The sequence below is a fragment of the Microcaecilia unicolor genome, chromosome 8 (assembly GCF_901765095.1).
Source record: "Microcaecilia unicolor chromosome 8, aMicUni1.1, whole genome shotgun sequence".
Classification (NCBI taxonomy): Eukaryota; Metazoa; Chordata; class Amphibia; order Gymnophiona; family Siphonopidae; genus Microcaecilia; species Microcaecilia unicolor.
In genome coordinates this window covers 69,565,425-69,582,432 of record NC_044038.1, presented here as the reverse complement: position 1 = coordinate 69,582,432, position 17,008 = coordinate 69,565,425, and the positions used below count along the sequence as shown (strand labels likewise).

The window sequence follows — 17,008 nt, the reverse complement described above, 5'->3', positions numbered from 1 at the left end:
AATGAAGCTAAATCATCAGCTGTTGCATCTGCTTCATCACCTACCAATAATACTGATGGTTTGAATAGTTCATTTGCTAGTTGATATAGGTTATCAATAGAAATCAAACAAAATAAAACATGGAAAAGAAATAAGATGATACCTTTTTTATTGGACATAACTTAATACATTTCTTGATTAGCTTTCGAAGGTTGCCCTTCTTCGTCAGATCGGAAATATTTCCGATCTGACGAAGAAGGGCAACCTTCGAAAGCTAATCAAGAAATGTATTAAGTTACGTCCAATAAAAAAGGTATCATCTTATTTTCTTTTCCATGTTTTATTTTGTTTGATTTCTTTGATAACCTTAAGCGTGGACTAGCACGGCTACCACACTCCTCTACTAGTTGATATAGTAATCTTTGAATTGAGTTGACAGTTGTCTGAGATGTATTAAGTTTTTACATATTGATACTAGCATTTATAGATGCTGTTCCATCTAGTTGCAACAGCCTGTGTAAGCTAGTCTCAAGCTTTGTCCCTGTGTCATTCTCTATTCCTGAGCCAGTAAATTAAGCTCCGTCTCTGGCCGTATTCAGATTTAGGCTGAAAACCCAACTTTTTCAAGCTGCCTTTAACTCCTAATTCCTACATTAAGTATCCATGAATGTTTTAATCATTCCCACCATAAGTAGTTCCCTAATCTCTTATTTGTCCTGTTTGTTTGTTTTGATTAGATTGAACTCTCTGTTGAGCTTGGACTGTCGCATACATTTAGTGCACAGCACTGTGTACATCTAGTAGCATTATAGAAATAAGTAAAAGTAGTAGTAATCTTGAAGGAGGAGAAATATTTTTGTCTCTCCACATTAAAGGTCCTTTCGCCCAGGCTGTTTTTTCAGGATTTCATCCTTGGCACAATATCTCAAAGATGTTATTTATTTTTTATTTATTTAGATTTTGCTCACACCTTTTTCAGTAGTAGCTCAAGGTGAGCTACATTCAGGTATGGTTATAATTTGCCCAGGCCTCTGATCACCACCTGGAACGGGGTCGTGCCTGATCAGCATGTTGTAGCTCGGAATAATCTGAGTCATCTTTCTCCAGAGTCTCCTGAAAGAATTCTTGACCATTTGACTTCTTCATTCTTTGCCTCATCTGGAACACCATTCATTCTTAAATTATTCCTCTTTTGGAACGATAATCAAAATCTATCACTTGCATACCAAGCTCTTGTACTTTATCCATTTTATTGGCCTTTGGTATCTGTACCTCATTCAGCTCTTCAGTTTTCACAGATTTTGTACAGCTTCCCACTGTTAGATGATATTATTTTTTTTTTTTTTTGCAAATCATTCTACACGGTTGTCCTATCTCTTTTTGATATCCCTGACATCTGAGGCAATACTTAACAGAGTTTTCTCTCTTAAAGCTGTTCACTGGTATGGGAGGCCCACTTAGATGTGCAGTCCAGTTTGCTTTCGCCAGAAAATAAGTTTCTTCCTTCTGCCTGCAAACCTTTCTCAGCAAAGTGATTAGAGTATTTAACTGCAGCTCATATTACAGGGAGAAGATGAATTCACTGTATCATTGCTGGGCTTCTGTACTGAACATTGTTCTCAGCATAATTTACTTCAGGTATATAGTGATGTGCTGAAGGTATTGGCCTTGTTTTGTTGCCTGTTACTTGATAAATGTGTTTATTACAGGTGTCCTGCTGTTCCCACCATGACTGAGTGTAATGGGAGAAAAGATGCTGAAGAAAACACTATTCTTCAAGGCTTGCATCAACCCTTCGGTTGTGAGGAAGCAAGCCTGTGGGTACTACCAGCAGCCCGCCACTCTCTGAGAAAGATACAGTCTGAGCAGCATGGCAAAGTGATAGGACAGAAACATCTGAAGGTTAAACACAGGAGAACAAAACGTGAGCGGGACAATGCCAAGTTTGGTAAAATCTTGGAATCCAGGTCCGTTGAAACTGTTTCCAGGATGTACACCAGTCAGCCTGACTTCCTTCATAGTGTGCCTAGGCCATCATCTAGAATAGTTCATAAAAGCACACATGTTTCCAATCCAGTTGTTATAACTCAGAACCGACTCACACAGCACTTGGGCATTTTTAACCGAGAAGTGAAATCTGCTGATATTGAGAGGCTCTTAAGTAAGGAGATGGAGAGCGAGAGGAACATTGCAGGGAAAAGTACTGAAACAGAGAAGGATGTTGGGGAGGAGGTCAGTAGTGTCGCCAAAGCCTCTCTCCTTAAAGAAATAGTTAAGACATCACAATTGCAGCTAGAGAAGAGAGGGAGTGGATCCTCTCTGCAAACTGTGTTGGATTCCTCACTAGTTTTGGAGAACTTCAGTCAGTGCCCTAGTACTGCAGATCTTCAAGCAGAGGGAATGGAGCATCTCCAAACTCCACCTCTGCTATCTGCCAATGGCAAGGAGAACAAGCCCCCACAAAGGACTGATCCGTGGCCACTGAAAGCCCCTGTCAAAGAACTAGCAGATGACCTGGCTGCTGAACTGAATCTTTACACTGTGTTCCCAGGACGGTATCTCCTCGGTGAAGCACAGAAGGTGATCTTCTTGTTGCTGTTGGACCGGCATGGGAAAGTTCCAGATGTGTCTGAATTTGCTATGCGTCAAAAACTGGGCTACAGTTCCAACCCACGCTCTTTGCAAGCAACATCCAGTGGTAAAGTGATCATCTGTAAAGCTGAGCTATTGTAACAGTATAAATACTGAGCAAATCTGCAGAGCTGATGGCATAGTAAACTGTTTTCTTACCTCATTTTCAGCTGTATGATGGGCTCTTCTTTGGGAGATGGCCTTTAGTAATATAATATCCTTTTTAATCCCACCCCCCTCCAATGGTTTTGCAAAAACATGTTAGATTGACTAGCAGTTCCTCTTGGTTTTCAAAATGTTATGAAATGGTGACACAAGAATATCAACCCAAAAGCAACTAGCTTTAACTGTAATTTTCCAGATTGCCCTTCAGCCACATCAAAATCAAATTGTCATACCATTTTTTTTTTAATGTGTTGCTGGCTGCTTCATCCATTATGTTTTACTTTACTTTGACTTCATGGTTGCTAGAAACAGAATGGACAGTTACATAGTTCTGAGATTATTCTATTTAAAAAAAAAAGTGTAGAAAAGCAGCCTGCCATGCCATCAGCTCTTTATTCTGTTAATAGTGTTTTATTTATAGTTGTGTGTTTTATTACCTCAGTTTGTGTCTGCTGGGTCCTTTTTGGGCTGTGTTGTAATCCTATCAAACCATACTGTGCCACATTCTGTGAAGACAAGCCTGTACATTTTGTGTCATATGACTCCACTTGGTGCGTGACAGAACTTTCTGAAAAGGACAGTACTCCTCCCTTGTCCTTGTGTAGCAATTCTTGCTCTGTAGTGGCTCTGTTGGTTCACTTTGTCTTCTAATCTTGTTTCTTCATATTCTTGTCTAAAACACCCTAAGATGCTCTAATTAGGTTCTTTTGTAGCAACATTTGCAGATTTTTCATCTCCTTTCTAAATGGAAAGAAAGAAAGATTATGAGATTGCAGTGTCTTTTATGTATGTGTTTGTCCATAATAACGTTTTATGGTCAGTGTCCTGGAAGTAATATTTTTTTCTTGTGCCTCAGGTATGTCTGCATGTCTTGGAAAGTAGACTTTTATTTCTTCTTGGACCTTGTATTTTTCCTTTATTCATCTACTGAATTAAACCAACATTTTCTTCAGCACAACTGTGCCAGCAAGCTGCTACACAGCCACACTTTCCCAACAGACTGTCTTTTATGGGAGAAAAGTTTCTTCAATTTTTCTCTTCATGTCAGATCAGTAGCTTTGTTCAAGGCCAGACTCGGGTTGGGGGGGGGGGGAGGTCACATATATTAATTGTCTTGGGTCTCCATTTGTTCTTATGGGCCCCAAGTCTGCCCAAAGCTGGTGGAGGCACAGCCTGCTTGCAAGCTTTGTGACCCCTCTCAAATTTCTACATTGTACAACAGCATGTCATAACACCTGTCCTAGCTTTAGTTCTATTTAGCATGCAGACAAACAATATCCATTGGGTCATTCCATGCCAAGTGGTCTAAAATTAAAAAAAAGTTCCCACCATCATGTTCTCCAATTTTGTTCAAATTTTATCTGTTGCGCAAGTCAGGTGTTAAACGAAGTTTTCTAAAATTTGAGGTCTCTAACTGCAATAGTTGCAGATCTAGACCCCCTTTTCTGAAAGGTTGTCAGTCCATGAGCGCGCAACATTTACCAAAATGCCATTTTTGGGGTCTAATAAAATCCAAACACATAAGAGTGGCTAAAAAATTCAAATCCTGTACAGTTTTTGATGCTAATTCCGATGAAATACATTTTAACATTATGGATGCAAAATCCAGTCAAACAAGTTGACTCAAAGTGTGCATCAAAATTGGTCGCGACTCATCGGAACATATTTGGACCAATATTCAGACCGCAACAACTTCCATGCAAACAAAGATACGGGCTTGAAATTTTGTACAAGCATTATGCTTGTGCTGGACATAATACTGCCAGATTTGCAACTAACCAGCATCTGTAACCACCCTGCAGGATCTCTTCAAATTTGGCACTGTCAGCGCAAATGGTAAAATGTACCAAAGTTCAAAGCCAATTATTAAAAAAGAGTCTGCCTGAATCAGCTTGTGAACAGTATCATCTGAAAGAGAAAATTGTGCTCTACAACACTGATGTGTTTTTGTTTTGCAATGCCACCATTAAGTAGCCATTTACTCAGGTCAAAGTATGTTGTATTTTGTGTGCTTGATGTATTGCATAGGTCTATGATGGCTGAGCCATTACTGGTTATCACATTGAAACCAGCATCCCCATTGCCATAGGGGCCACGCCCGATACCCACCCGTGGCTGTTACTGCATGGCTATCTTTACTGTAGGATCCCAAGCCTGATTGTGGGTTTGTTTATTGCAGGTTCCCAAGCCTGATTGTGGGTTTCTTTACTGCAGGTTCCCAAGCCTGCCTTCTTCAGTTACTTCATCATTCTGAAAGCATCATTGATTTGCAAGAGAACGGTTTCAGGGAAACTATATTGCCGACCAGATGATGTCACTGATGGAGCTGGAATAACAGCAATGATCATTTGTTCTGGGATCCAGCAAGTATCGCATCTTACCGGCCAATAAGATGAAGTAGCGGGACCATGAGGATGCATAAAGCTTATGAAAGCATCTTTCTGTTCAACTGACATTTCACAAACGTTTCCAATCCACCATAACAGCGCACAATAAACGACTGGACAATCAATGAATAAAATACGAATGAATAAATAATGATATCAATACTTTTAAGTGACTATTAAGACTCAATTTCCTAGAAATGAAGAAAAATTAGTGCATCAAGCATACTAAATATAACATACTTTGACCTGAGTAAATGGCTACTTAATGGTGGCATTGAAAAACGAAAACATATCAGTGTTGTAGAGCACAGTTTTCTCTTTCAGATGATACTGTTCACAAGCTGATTCAGGCAGACTCTTTTTTAATAATTGGCTTTGAACTTTGGTACATTTTACCATTTGCGCCGACAGTGCCAACTTTGAAGAGATCCTGCAGGGCGGTTATAGATGCTGGTTAGTTGCAAATCTGGCAGTATTATGTCCAGCACAAGCATAATGCTTGTTCAAAATTTCAAGTCCGTATCTTTGTTTGCATGGAAGTTGTTGCGGTCTGAATATTGGTCCAAATATGTTCTGATGAGTCGCGACCAATTTTGATGCACACTTTGAGTCAACTTGTTTGACTGGATTTTGCATCCATAATGTTAAAATGTACTTCATCGGAACTGTACAGGATTTGAATTTTTTAGCCATTCTTATAAATGTTTGGATTTTATTAGACCCCAAAAATGGCATTTTGGTAAATGTCACGCGCTCATGGACTGACAACCTTTCAGAAAAGGGGGTCTAGATCTGCAACTATTGCAGTTAGAGACCTCAAATTTTGGGAAACTTTGTTTAACACCTGACTCGCGCAACAGATAAAATTTGAACAAAATTGGAGACACGATGGTGGGAAGGTTTAGACCACTTGGCATGGAATGACCCCGTTACTAACTGTCCCAAGGTTTGGTACAGCTATCTGCGACAGGATCACAGTACTACCTGTTATGTAAGACATTTGTGCAAAGATGTTGGTGCTGGAAGAATAAGCTTTGAGCTTTTTTTTCTTGAGCCTACAAAAAACAGGAACCGGGCCTGGCAGGCATTACCCCAAGTTAACTATTGGGATACGCATTTGTCTGAAATGAAATGGTGGTAGCCAGGGATACAGGCTGAGAAGAGTGGGTGCCCTATGACTTGTCATTTCATGTTTCTTTTTGCTGAAAGGGGAAAAACCCTGAAATTTTGGATTTCTTTTTCATGTTTCATGGTGTGCACTGTTTGTGAAGAGTGCACACACGTTTGGAAGACTGTTCACTATTAATGATATTATTGCTCCTGTAATGACAGAAAAAGAAAAATGAAAACAACAAAAATTCCCATAAACAAGATCGGGAAAGATTTTTTTGGGATTGCACACCCCCAAGTTAACCAGATACAACACCCTGCCTCTCATTCCTCCATTCTTATCAGTCTCAAAAGCAGATGGGCCATGTGATGGGTTTAAATAGGCTGCTGGTTTATTATGGGGTATACCCCCAACCCAGAGTTATTTCACTGACTTCTAGTCCCTGGGGCTGTTTTCATATTAGTAGCTGAGCATTCTCCCTTCTTAGGCCCCTTAATCAGTGCCAAACACCACTAAACCTTCTGGTACCATGTCATGTAACTAGCTAGGGCACCCACTCTTTTTAACCAGTATCCCTGGCTGCCACTTACAGGTTATATACTTGCATACCATCAACTCATTCAGCCAGATGTCAGTTGTATAGCCCACACCTTCCTGTTGCCGTAGTTCATCAGTTTGGCTTGGGTAACCCTCTATAGGCTTTGAATAAGCAATATGTATCCCAAGCCTCCCCACACTCTATCTGCATTTAGGTAGACTAAAGTTTTATAGACATGTTCCAAAACTTTCTGTATGTGATTCAAAAATCCAAATGTATTTTGGACAAATGGAATTAGTCTTTACCATATAAGCCTTTCACACTCTGGACTAGAGAGCTGCATGGGAACCCCTGCAACTACTGAGAAAACCCTGCGGCGATCCCTACTAGGACCATGGGACTACCATGGGGAACCCCTTGAGGTTCATGAGGATGGATACAGGTCCTGCGGAGTTCTCATGGTAGTGAACTGCCACACCAGCTTGTATCCCTAATCCTCGACGTTGTTCCTCCTCGTCCCCTGCACAGCGATCAGGCGCTGCCGCTCTGAAGACTTGAGCCGCATGGTGCAGGAAGTTTGAGAAGTCTCGTGGGACTTCAAACTGTGAGACTACCCCAATTTCAATGTGTGGCTCAGATCTCTGCAGAGCCCGATCGCCATGCAGGGGAAGAGGAGGGGTTTGAACTAGTGCCGAGGATTAGGGAGGTAGGATGGTGTAGTGGTATACTGCTGCGGGAACCCTGGTAGTGTACTGCCACACCATTACTCACAGTGCCGTGAGTAATGACTGGAGGGGGGTCTTGAGAGATTGTGGGAAGGATGGAGGGGGGAAGGCTGGAGAGGAGGGGGCATTAGAGAAACTGAGTGAAAGCTGAGGAGGGAGCATGAGAGAGGCTGGATGAAAGCTGAGGAGGGGACATGAGAGAGGCTGGATGAAAGCTGAGGAGGGGCTGAAGGGAGATGGGCTGGACCCTGGGGGGGCATCAGAGAGGCTGAGTGAAAGCTGAGGAGGGGGGGCATGAGGGGATGGAGGGAGATGGCCAGCACCCTGGGGAGGGGAAAGGGGCTGGAGGGGGAGATGAGCTGGACCCATGTGGAGTAGATGGGAACAGGGACACAGAAGAGAGGAGCTGGACAAGACAGATAAGGACTCAGAGAAGATAGGTTGTAGACTTGGAGAAAGAAGAAATACAGACAGAAGACCTTAGAATGGCAAGAAAAAAAACAGAGAAAATCAGAAGACGAGGACAAAGTCGAATGGAAAAATAAAATGCTCAAACTATAAAGGTAGAAAAATTATATTATATATTGTTTTATTTATCAACTGGACCATGTCTGGTATGGGAAAAGTGCATCTCTGATATCTTTCATTTCCAGAGTGATGGCATAGGTTGGATTGTGGTTGGATTATTTTACCACAAGTCGGGTTATTTTAGTACAGGGGATGATGGGTTAGATTACTTGTGGGGATGGGTGAGATTTCTATTCCCATGCAACTCTCTACACTGGACTAGTGCAGTCATGCATAATTTGCATTCTCCGAGGACAAGCAGGCTGCTTGTTCTCACTGATGGGTGACGTCCACGGCAGCCCCTCCAATCGGAAACTTCACTAGCAAAGGCCTTTGCTAGTCCTCGCGCGCCGATGTGCACCGCGCATGCGCGGCCTACTTCCCGCCCGAACCGGCTCGTGTTCGTCAGTCTTCTTTTGTCCGCGCTCGGGACAGTCATGTTTACGCTGTTCGCGCCCCTTGACCCTCGCACGTCTTTTGGCTTTTTGCTACTGTAAAAAAAAAAAAAAAAAGGGATTTTGGAGAAAGACCTTCTCGGTCTTTTTCCCTTCCCGTATTTCCAGTTTTTTGCCCCGTTAAGTTTACTTTCGTTTTCGGGGTAGGCCCTTTTGAAGCCTCGGTTCGAGTTTTTTTCTCTCCCTCTTTTTGGTGCCTTTACCGCAATTACGAGTTTTGATTTCGCCGGCGTGATTTTTCCGCCCATGTCATCGAAGTTTCCCAGTGGCTTCAAGAAGTGCACCCAGTGCACCCGGGTAATCTCGCTCACTGATAGGCACGCATCGTGTCTTCAGTGTCTGGGGGCTGGGCACCGCCCGCAGGCCTGTAGTCTTTGCACCCTTTTACAGAAAAGGACTCAGGTAGCGAGATTGGCCCAGTGGAACGTGTTGTTCTCGGGCTCTTCGTCGGCAACAGCACCGGGGGTATCGAGTGCATCGACGTCGACAGCGTCAAGACCTCGGCATCGGCGGTATCGACTGCATTGAGGCATCGACCCTCTGTACAGCCCCCCCCCCCCCCCCCCCCCCCCGAGACCGACCTTCTTCGGCCTCGGCCCCGAAGAAGAGATGGCTGGATTCTACGTCCTCGTCGGTGCCGGGAAGTTCCGGTGACATGCTTCGTTTGAAAAAGTCAAAGAAGCATCGACACCGGTCTCCTTCCCGCATCGATACCGAGAGCTCTGGGTCGCCGAGGGAGAAGGCACCCAGTAGGCATAGGCACCGGGAGGACCGCTCACCCTCTGTTCAGGAGGTGTCGATGCGCTCCACCTTGGACAGCCCGGAACAGCCTCCACGCCCGGAACAGACTCTGACTTCGACGCCTGCATCGGCTTCTATGTCTTTCTCCACAGCCGCCCTGCACGAGAGTCTCCGGGCCGTCCTTCCAGAGATCCTGGGAGAGCTGTTGCGCCCTTCCCCTCCGGTACCGGGGGTGCTTGCACCTCCGGTACCGTCGAGTGAGGCGCCAGCTGGCCCCTTGCCCGGGGTGAGGTCTCTGACATCGGTGCCGCTTGCGGTACCGACTGCGGTCGCCTCCCAGGAGGGCTCCCCGACGACGTCGGCAGAGGGAGCTTCGCCGGTGCTGGCGAGGGAGTCTACCTCTCGACGCTCACATCGTGCCCGTGTTTCCACGGAGTCGAGCCGGGCACGGCTTCAGACACAGGTTCATGAACTTGTGTCTGATACCGATGGTGAGGCCTTGTGGGAGGAGGAGGAGGACATCAGATATTTCTCTGACGAGGAGTCTGATGGCCTTCCTTCTGATCCCACTCCCTCCCCTGAAAGGCAGCTTTCTCCTCCCGAGAGTCTGTCTTTTGCGGCCTTTGTCCGGGAGATGTCTACGGCCATCCCCTTCCCGGTGGTTGTGGAGGACGAGCCCAGGGCTGAAATGTTTGAGCTCCTGGACTATCCTTCTCCACCTAAGGAAGCGTCCACAGTACCCATGCATCATGTCCTAAAAAAGACATTGCTGGCGAACTGGACCAAGCCTTTAACTAATCCCCACATTCCCAAGAAGATCGAGTCCCAGTACCGGATCCATGGGGACCCAGAGCTGATGCGCACTCAGTTGCCTCACGACTCTGGAGTTGTGGATCTGGCCCTAAAGAAGGCTAAGAGTTCTAGGGAGCATGCTTCGGCGCCCCCGGGCAAAGACTCTAGAACCTTAGACTCCTTTGGGAGGAAGGCCTACCATTCCTCTATGCTCGTGGCCAAAATCCAGTCTTACCAGCTCTACACGAGCATACACATGTGGAACAATGTGCGGCAGTTGGCGGGCTTGGTGGAAAAGCTCCCTCCTGAGCAAGCCAAGCCATTTCAGGAGGTGGTCAGACAGCTGAAGGCATGCAGAAAATTCCTGGCCAGAGGGGTATATGATACCTTTGATGTTGCGTCCAGGGCCGCTGCTCAAGGTGTGGTGATGCGCAGACTCTCATGGCTGCGTGCCTCCGACCTGGAGAATAGGATCCAGCAGTGGATTGCGGACTCGCCTTGCCGTGCGGACAATATTTTTAGAGAGAAAGTCGAACAGGTGGTAGAGCAGCTCCACCAGCGGGATACCGCTTTCGACAAGTTCTCCCGCCGGCAGCCTTCAGCTTCTACTTCCACAGGTAGACGTTTTTATGGGGGAAGGAAGACTGTTCCCTACTCTTCTGGTAAGCGTAGGTACAATCCTCCTTCTCGACAGCCTGCGGCCCAGGCTAAGCCCCAGCGCGCTCGCTCTCATCAACAGCGTGCGCCTCAGCAAGGCCCCTCGGCTCCCCATCAAAAGCAAGGGGCGAGCTTTTGACTGGCTCCAGCAGAGCATAGCCGACATCCAAGTGTCAGTGCCGGGCGATCTGCCGGTCGGGGGGAGGTTGAAAGTTTTTCACCAAAGGTGGCCTCTCATAACCTCCGACCAGTGGGTTCTCCAAATAGTCCGGCAAGGATACACCCTCAATTTGGCCTCCAAACCTCCAAATTGCCCACCGGGAGCTCAGTCTTACAGCTTCCAGCACAAGCAGGTACTTGCAGAGGAACTCTCCGCCCTTCTCAGCGCCAATGCGGTCGAGCCCGTGCCACCGGGGCAAGATGGGGCTGGGATTCTATTCCAGGTACTTCCTTGTGGAAAAGAAAACGGGGGATGCGTCCCATCCTAGACCTAAGGGCCCTGAACAAATATCTGGTCAAGGAAAAGTTCAGGATGCTTTCCCTGGGCACCCTTCTTCCCATGATTCAGGAAAATGATTGGCTATGCTCTCTGGACTTGAAGGACGCCTACACGCACATCCCGATACTGCCAGCTCACAGACAGTATCTGCGATTTCAGCTGGGCACACGTCACTTCCAGTACTGTGTGCTACCCTTTGGGCTCGCCTCTGCGCCCAGAGTGTTCACGAACTGCTTGGCTGTAGTAGCAGCGGTGCTTCGCAGGCTGGGAGTACACGTGTTCCCCTATCTCGACGATTGGCTGGTGAAGAACACATCCGAGGCAGGAGCTCTACAGTCCATGCAGATGACTATTCGCCTCCTGGAGCTACTGGGGTTTGTGATATATTACCCAAAGTCCCATCTTCTCCCAGTACAGAGACTCGAATTCATAGGAGCTCTGCTGGATTCTCGGACGGCTCGTGCCTATCTCCCAGAGACGAGAGCCAACAACTTGTTGTCCCTCGTCTCGCGGGTGCGAGCGTCCCAGCAGATCACAGCTCGGCAGATGTTGAGATTGTTGGGCCACATGGCCTCCACAGTTCATGTGACTCCCATGGCTCGCCTTCACATGCGATCTGCTCAATGGACCCTAGCTTCCCAGTGGTTTCAGGCTGCTGGGGATCTAGAAGACGTGATCCACCTGTCCACGAGTTTTCTCAAATCCCTGTATTGGTGGACGATTTGGTCCAATTTGACTCTGGGACGCCCTTTCCAAATTCCTCAGCCACAAAAAGTGCTGACTACGGATGCGTCTCTCCTGGGGTGGGGAGCTCATGTCGATGGGCTTCACACCCAGGGAAGCTGGTCCCTCCAGGAACGCGATCTACAGATCAATCTCCTGGAGTTACGAGCGGTCTGGAACGCGCTGAAGGCTTTCAGAGATCGGCTGTCCCACCAAATTATCCAAATTCAGACAGACAACCAGGTTGCCATGTATTACATCAACAAGCAGGGGGGCACCGGATCTCGCCCCCTGTGTCAGGAAGCCGTCAGCATGTGGCTCTGGGCTCGCCGTCACGGCATGGTGCTCCAAGCCACATATCTGGCAGGCGTAAACAACAGTCTGGCCGACAGGTTGAGCAGGATTATGCAACCTCACGAGTGGTCGCTCAATTCCCGAGTAGAGCGCCAGATCTTCCAGGTGTGGGGCACCCCCTTGGTAGATCTCTTTGCATCTCGAGCCAACCACAAGGTCCCTCAGTTCTGTTCCAGGCTTCAGGTCCACGGCAGACTGGCATCGGATGCCTTCCTCCTGGACTGGGGGGAAGGTCTGCTGTATGCTTATCCTCCCATACCTCTGGTGGGGAAGACTTTGTTGAAACTCAAGCAAGACCGAGGCACCATGATTCTGATTGCTCCGTTTTGGCCGCGTCAGATCTGGTTCCCTCTTCTTCTGGAGTTGTCCTCCGAAGAACCGTGGAGATTGGAGTGTTTTCCGACCCTCATCACACAGGACGAAGGGGCGCTTCTGCATCCCAACCTCCAGTCTCTGGCTCTCACGGCCTGGATGTTGAGAGCGTAGACTTTGCCTCTTTGGGTCTGTCAGAGGGTGTCTCCCGCATCTTGCTTGCTTCCAGAAAAGATTCCACTAAGAGGAGTTACTTCTTTCTATGGAGGAGGTTTGCCGTCTGGGGTGACAGCAAGGCCCTAGATCCTCGCTCTTGTCCTACACAGACCCTGCTTGAATACCTTCTGCACTTGTCTGAGTCTGGTCTCAAGACCAACTCTGTAAGGGTTCACCTTAGCGCAATCAGTCATACCATTACCGTGTGGAAGGTAAGCCGATCTCAGGACAGCCTTTAGTTGTTCGCTTCATGAGAGGTTTGCTTTTGTCAAAGCCCCCCGTCAAACCTCCTACAGTGTCATGGGATCTCAATGTCGTTCTCACCCAGCTGATGAAACCTCCTTTTGAGCCACTGAACTCCTGCCATCTGAAGTACTTGACCTGGAAGGTCATTTTCTTGGTGGCAGTTACTTCAGCTCGTAGAGTCAGTGAGCTTCAGGCCCTGGTAGCCCAGGCCCCTTACACCAAATTTCATCATAACAGAGTAGTCCTCCGCACTCACCCTAAGTTCTTGCCAAAGGTTGTGTCGGAGTTCCATCTGAACCAGTCCATTGTCTTGCCAACATTCTTTCCCCGTCCTCATTCCTGCCCTGCTGAACGTCAGCTGCACACATTGGACTGCAAAAGAGCATTGGCCTTCTATCTGGAGCGGACACAGCCCAACAGACAGTCCGCCCAATTGTTTGTTTCTTTTGATCCCAACAGGAGTGGCTGTGGGGAAACGCACCATATCCAATTGGCTAGCAGATTGCATTTCCTTCACTTACGCCCAGGCTGGGCTGGCTCTTGAGGGTCATGTCACGGCTCATAGTGTTAGAGCCATGGCAGCGTCGGTAGCCCACTTGAAGTCAGCCACTATTGAAGAGATTTGCAAAGCTGCGACGTGGTCATCTGTCCACACATTCACATCTCATTACTGCCTGCAGCAGGATACCCGACACGACAGTCGGTTCGGGCAGTCAGTGCTTCAGAATCTGTTCGGGGTTTAGAATCCAACTCCACCCCCCTAGGCCCATGTTTATTCTGTTCCAGGCTGCACTCTCAGTTAGTTGGATAAATTGTTAGGTCAATCTCAGTTATGTCCTCGCCGTTGCGAGGCCCAATTGACCATGGTTGTTGTTTTGAGTGAGCCTGGGGGCTAGGGATACCCCATCAGTGAGAACAAGCAGCCTGCTTGTCCTCGGAGAAAGCGAATGCTACATACCTGTAGAAGGTATTCTCCGAGGACAGCAGGCTGATTGTTCTCACAAACCCGCCCACCTCCCCTTTGGAGTTCTGTCTTCCCTTGTCTTTGTCTTGCTACATATGGGACTGACGAACACGAGCCGGTTCGGGCGGGAAGACTGCCGCGCATGTGCGGTGCGCGAGGACTAGCAAAGGCCTTTGCTAGTGAAGTTTCCGATTGGAGGGGCTGCCGTGGACGTCACCCATCAGTGAGAACAATCAGCCTGCTGTCCTCGGAGAATACCTTCTACAGGTATGTAGCATTCGCTTTCCTTCTTATTGTACCACCCACAATTTGACTATTAACATGGGCATAAAGAGAAATTCTCCAAGGTGTATTGGCGGGGGCGGGGGGGGGGGGTTCAAAGTAACTTTTTGCACTCTCCGAGGACAAGCAGGCATATATTCATAAATGGGGGTAACATCATCCACGGAGCCCAGTGCAGATAAGGTCATGATGCAACATTTTAAAACTTTGCGACAGTGCCCCCCAGCACGTGTGCATGGGTGTCTTCCCACCTGACGCTCGAGCCCAGGACCAGCAGTCTAGCGTTTTCTACGAAGCACAGAGGTTGGGTTTCTAATATCAGCATAATATCAGCAGCATGTCAAACATTTCATTTTTGGTGCCTTCCCTTTTTTTGGGATATTTTTTTCTCATAGTTTTCTTTATTAATTTTGTTCAATTTACAGATTTTTTTTTATTTTATTTTTTGGTTTTTTATTTTGGCATTTGAGGCCTCTGAGCCCTTCTTTTACCTGGGAAACATTGACCATTTTCAGGTATGGAACTACTCAATCTCCCTGGGCCATTGAGCCTTTTGACCTTGTGTCAGCTGTTTTTCCCCTCTATCAACAAGGGTGCTGAGGGGCTTTAAAAAGTATACTTGATTTAGTAGGACTGGTGTGTTCAGTGCTTGGGTCCGGAACACTGGCACATACAGCGTGGCTTCTGTCTGCGCATGCAAAAGAGGACACTTAAAGCCTGTGCAGTCTGGTTGGGTTCTCCATCTTTCATGGCAGGGGATTATGCATGACGCAGAACCTCTGACATCTGACTCGGTATCGAGACCACATAAGGTCTCTACATCCTCCTCATCTGTGCCGTGTACGTTGAGAGAACTTCAGTGTAAAAAACCTAAGCATTGCCATTGTTCTCTCTCCAGGCACTCTGCCAATACCCTCCCCTGCATCGACATCCTTGATACACAAGAAGTATCTATTCTGCAGTGACCGCTGTCTTTCTCTACAACTTATTTCTCAACAAGAGCCTCTGAGGTCCTCGAGATCTCTTACACCTGCACAGGCTATAACTCGGGCATTGCTTTCTTAGCCAGCACCGATGCCTACTCTACAAGAGAAAATCCGGGCTATGCTTAAACAGGAGCTCTTGGGGCTACTGCAAACAGTCTATTCAGGCTTACAGGGTGCTTATGCCATCCTTAGCCCAGCCCATAGATACATTAGAGAGTCATAGGAGAGGTCCTGCACACCGGCTCAGTGTTCTTCCACGCAGATCTGACCCTCTAGTCAACACATACTTTCACCTACTACCCAAGAGAAGTACTTTGAAGAGTCAGACTCGGACCTCTCCTGAGAGAGAGCAGGACCCACAGGCCCTCTTAGCCAAGGAGTCCTATGGTATCCCATCTTACTTTTCTCTGCCACCTGAGAGACTTAAGTCTCCTCTAGAAAGTATATCCTTTCCTGGCTTTGTCCATGAGATGGTTCAAGCCATATCTTTCAAATTAGAGATGAAAGAAGAACCTCGTTCAGAGCTTTATGAGGTCCTAGATTATGACTCTCCTCCTAGAAAGGGAATCACTGTTTCACATCATACAGTTATGAAGAATACTCTGATCAAAAACTGGGAGACTCCACTAACAGTTCAAGTTGCTCCAAAGAAAATTGCTACAATGTACAGGATACAAAAGTGCACTGGGTTTGAAAATAACTCAGTTACTCAATCATTCCTTAGTTGTGGAATCTGCTTTGAAGCGTACTTGCTTCTGTTCCTCCAGGCAGAGAAACTAGAACATTGCACTCTTTTGGCAGGAGAACATTTCAGGCCTCTATGCTAACCACTACATATTAGATCATCAACTTTATTCCACAATTTACTTGAAGTCTCTAATACAAAATACTCTCTCCTTTGCATACTTCCTTCCTCCTGAAAAGGTGCTGAGTTCCTAAAACTTCACAGGAAACTTCTAGATTGTCGTAACTATCTAGCAAGGCAAGCCTTTGACATCTTATCTCGCATTTGAGAGTAGCAATGAGATATCTGTCCTGGCTCAGAGTTTCTGACTTTGAAGCTGCTGTCAAGGAGCATTTGGTAGATGTCCCTTGTTGGGGGAGGCAACTTCTTTGGGGACAAAGTTGAGGAAATGGCCGACCTAATAAAAAAGCATACAAATACTATTCTATCCAGGCCACATCCTTCTGCCACCTCCTCTTCTAGAAGATTTGCAGGAGGATTTTGATCTAATTACTGTACATTTAAGCGTTGTTGTACTCCTCCTGCATCTCACAGGACTGTGCCCCAGCGGGGACAGAAGTCACAGATCTCTTCTCAATCTAAACAACAACCCAGTTTTTGACTCTTTCCTAGTGAGCATTGATACCGTCCAGTTGTCTGTGCAGAGCAACCTACTGGTAGGAGGCACACTGGTCCTCTTTCAACAGAGGTGGCTGCTCATAACCTCCGACCGTTGGGTGCTACAAATCATCCAGCATGGTTACACTGTGTGTTGGGTGGAAAAAGAACTTCCCGACCATCCACCAAGAGAGTCTCGTTTCAACTCCTTCAGATGATAAGTAACATAGTAACATAGTAGATGACGGCAGAAAAAGACCTGCATGGTCCATCCAGTCTGCCCAAGACAAACTCATATGTGTATACCTTACCTTGAATTGAATTTGTACCTGTCCT

General features: G+C 46.8%; 1 protein-coding gene across 2 annotated transcripts in view; it reads left to right on the top strand.

Moving 5' to 3' along the window:
* LOC115476748 overlaps positions 1-17,008 on the top strand; it is an 86,520-nt gene that overhangs the window by 2,122 nt on the left and 67,390 nt on the right. For both annotated transcript variants that reach the window (XM_030213319.1, XM_030213318.1), the window contains exon 3: positions 1,689-2,677. In XM_030213319.1, the coding sequence (XP_030069179.1) occupies positions 1,708-2,677 (970 nt within the window). In that variant the 5' untranslated portion in view covers positions 1,689-1,707. The remainder of the gene's footprint in view (positions 1-1,688; positions 2,678-17,008) is intronic.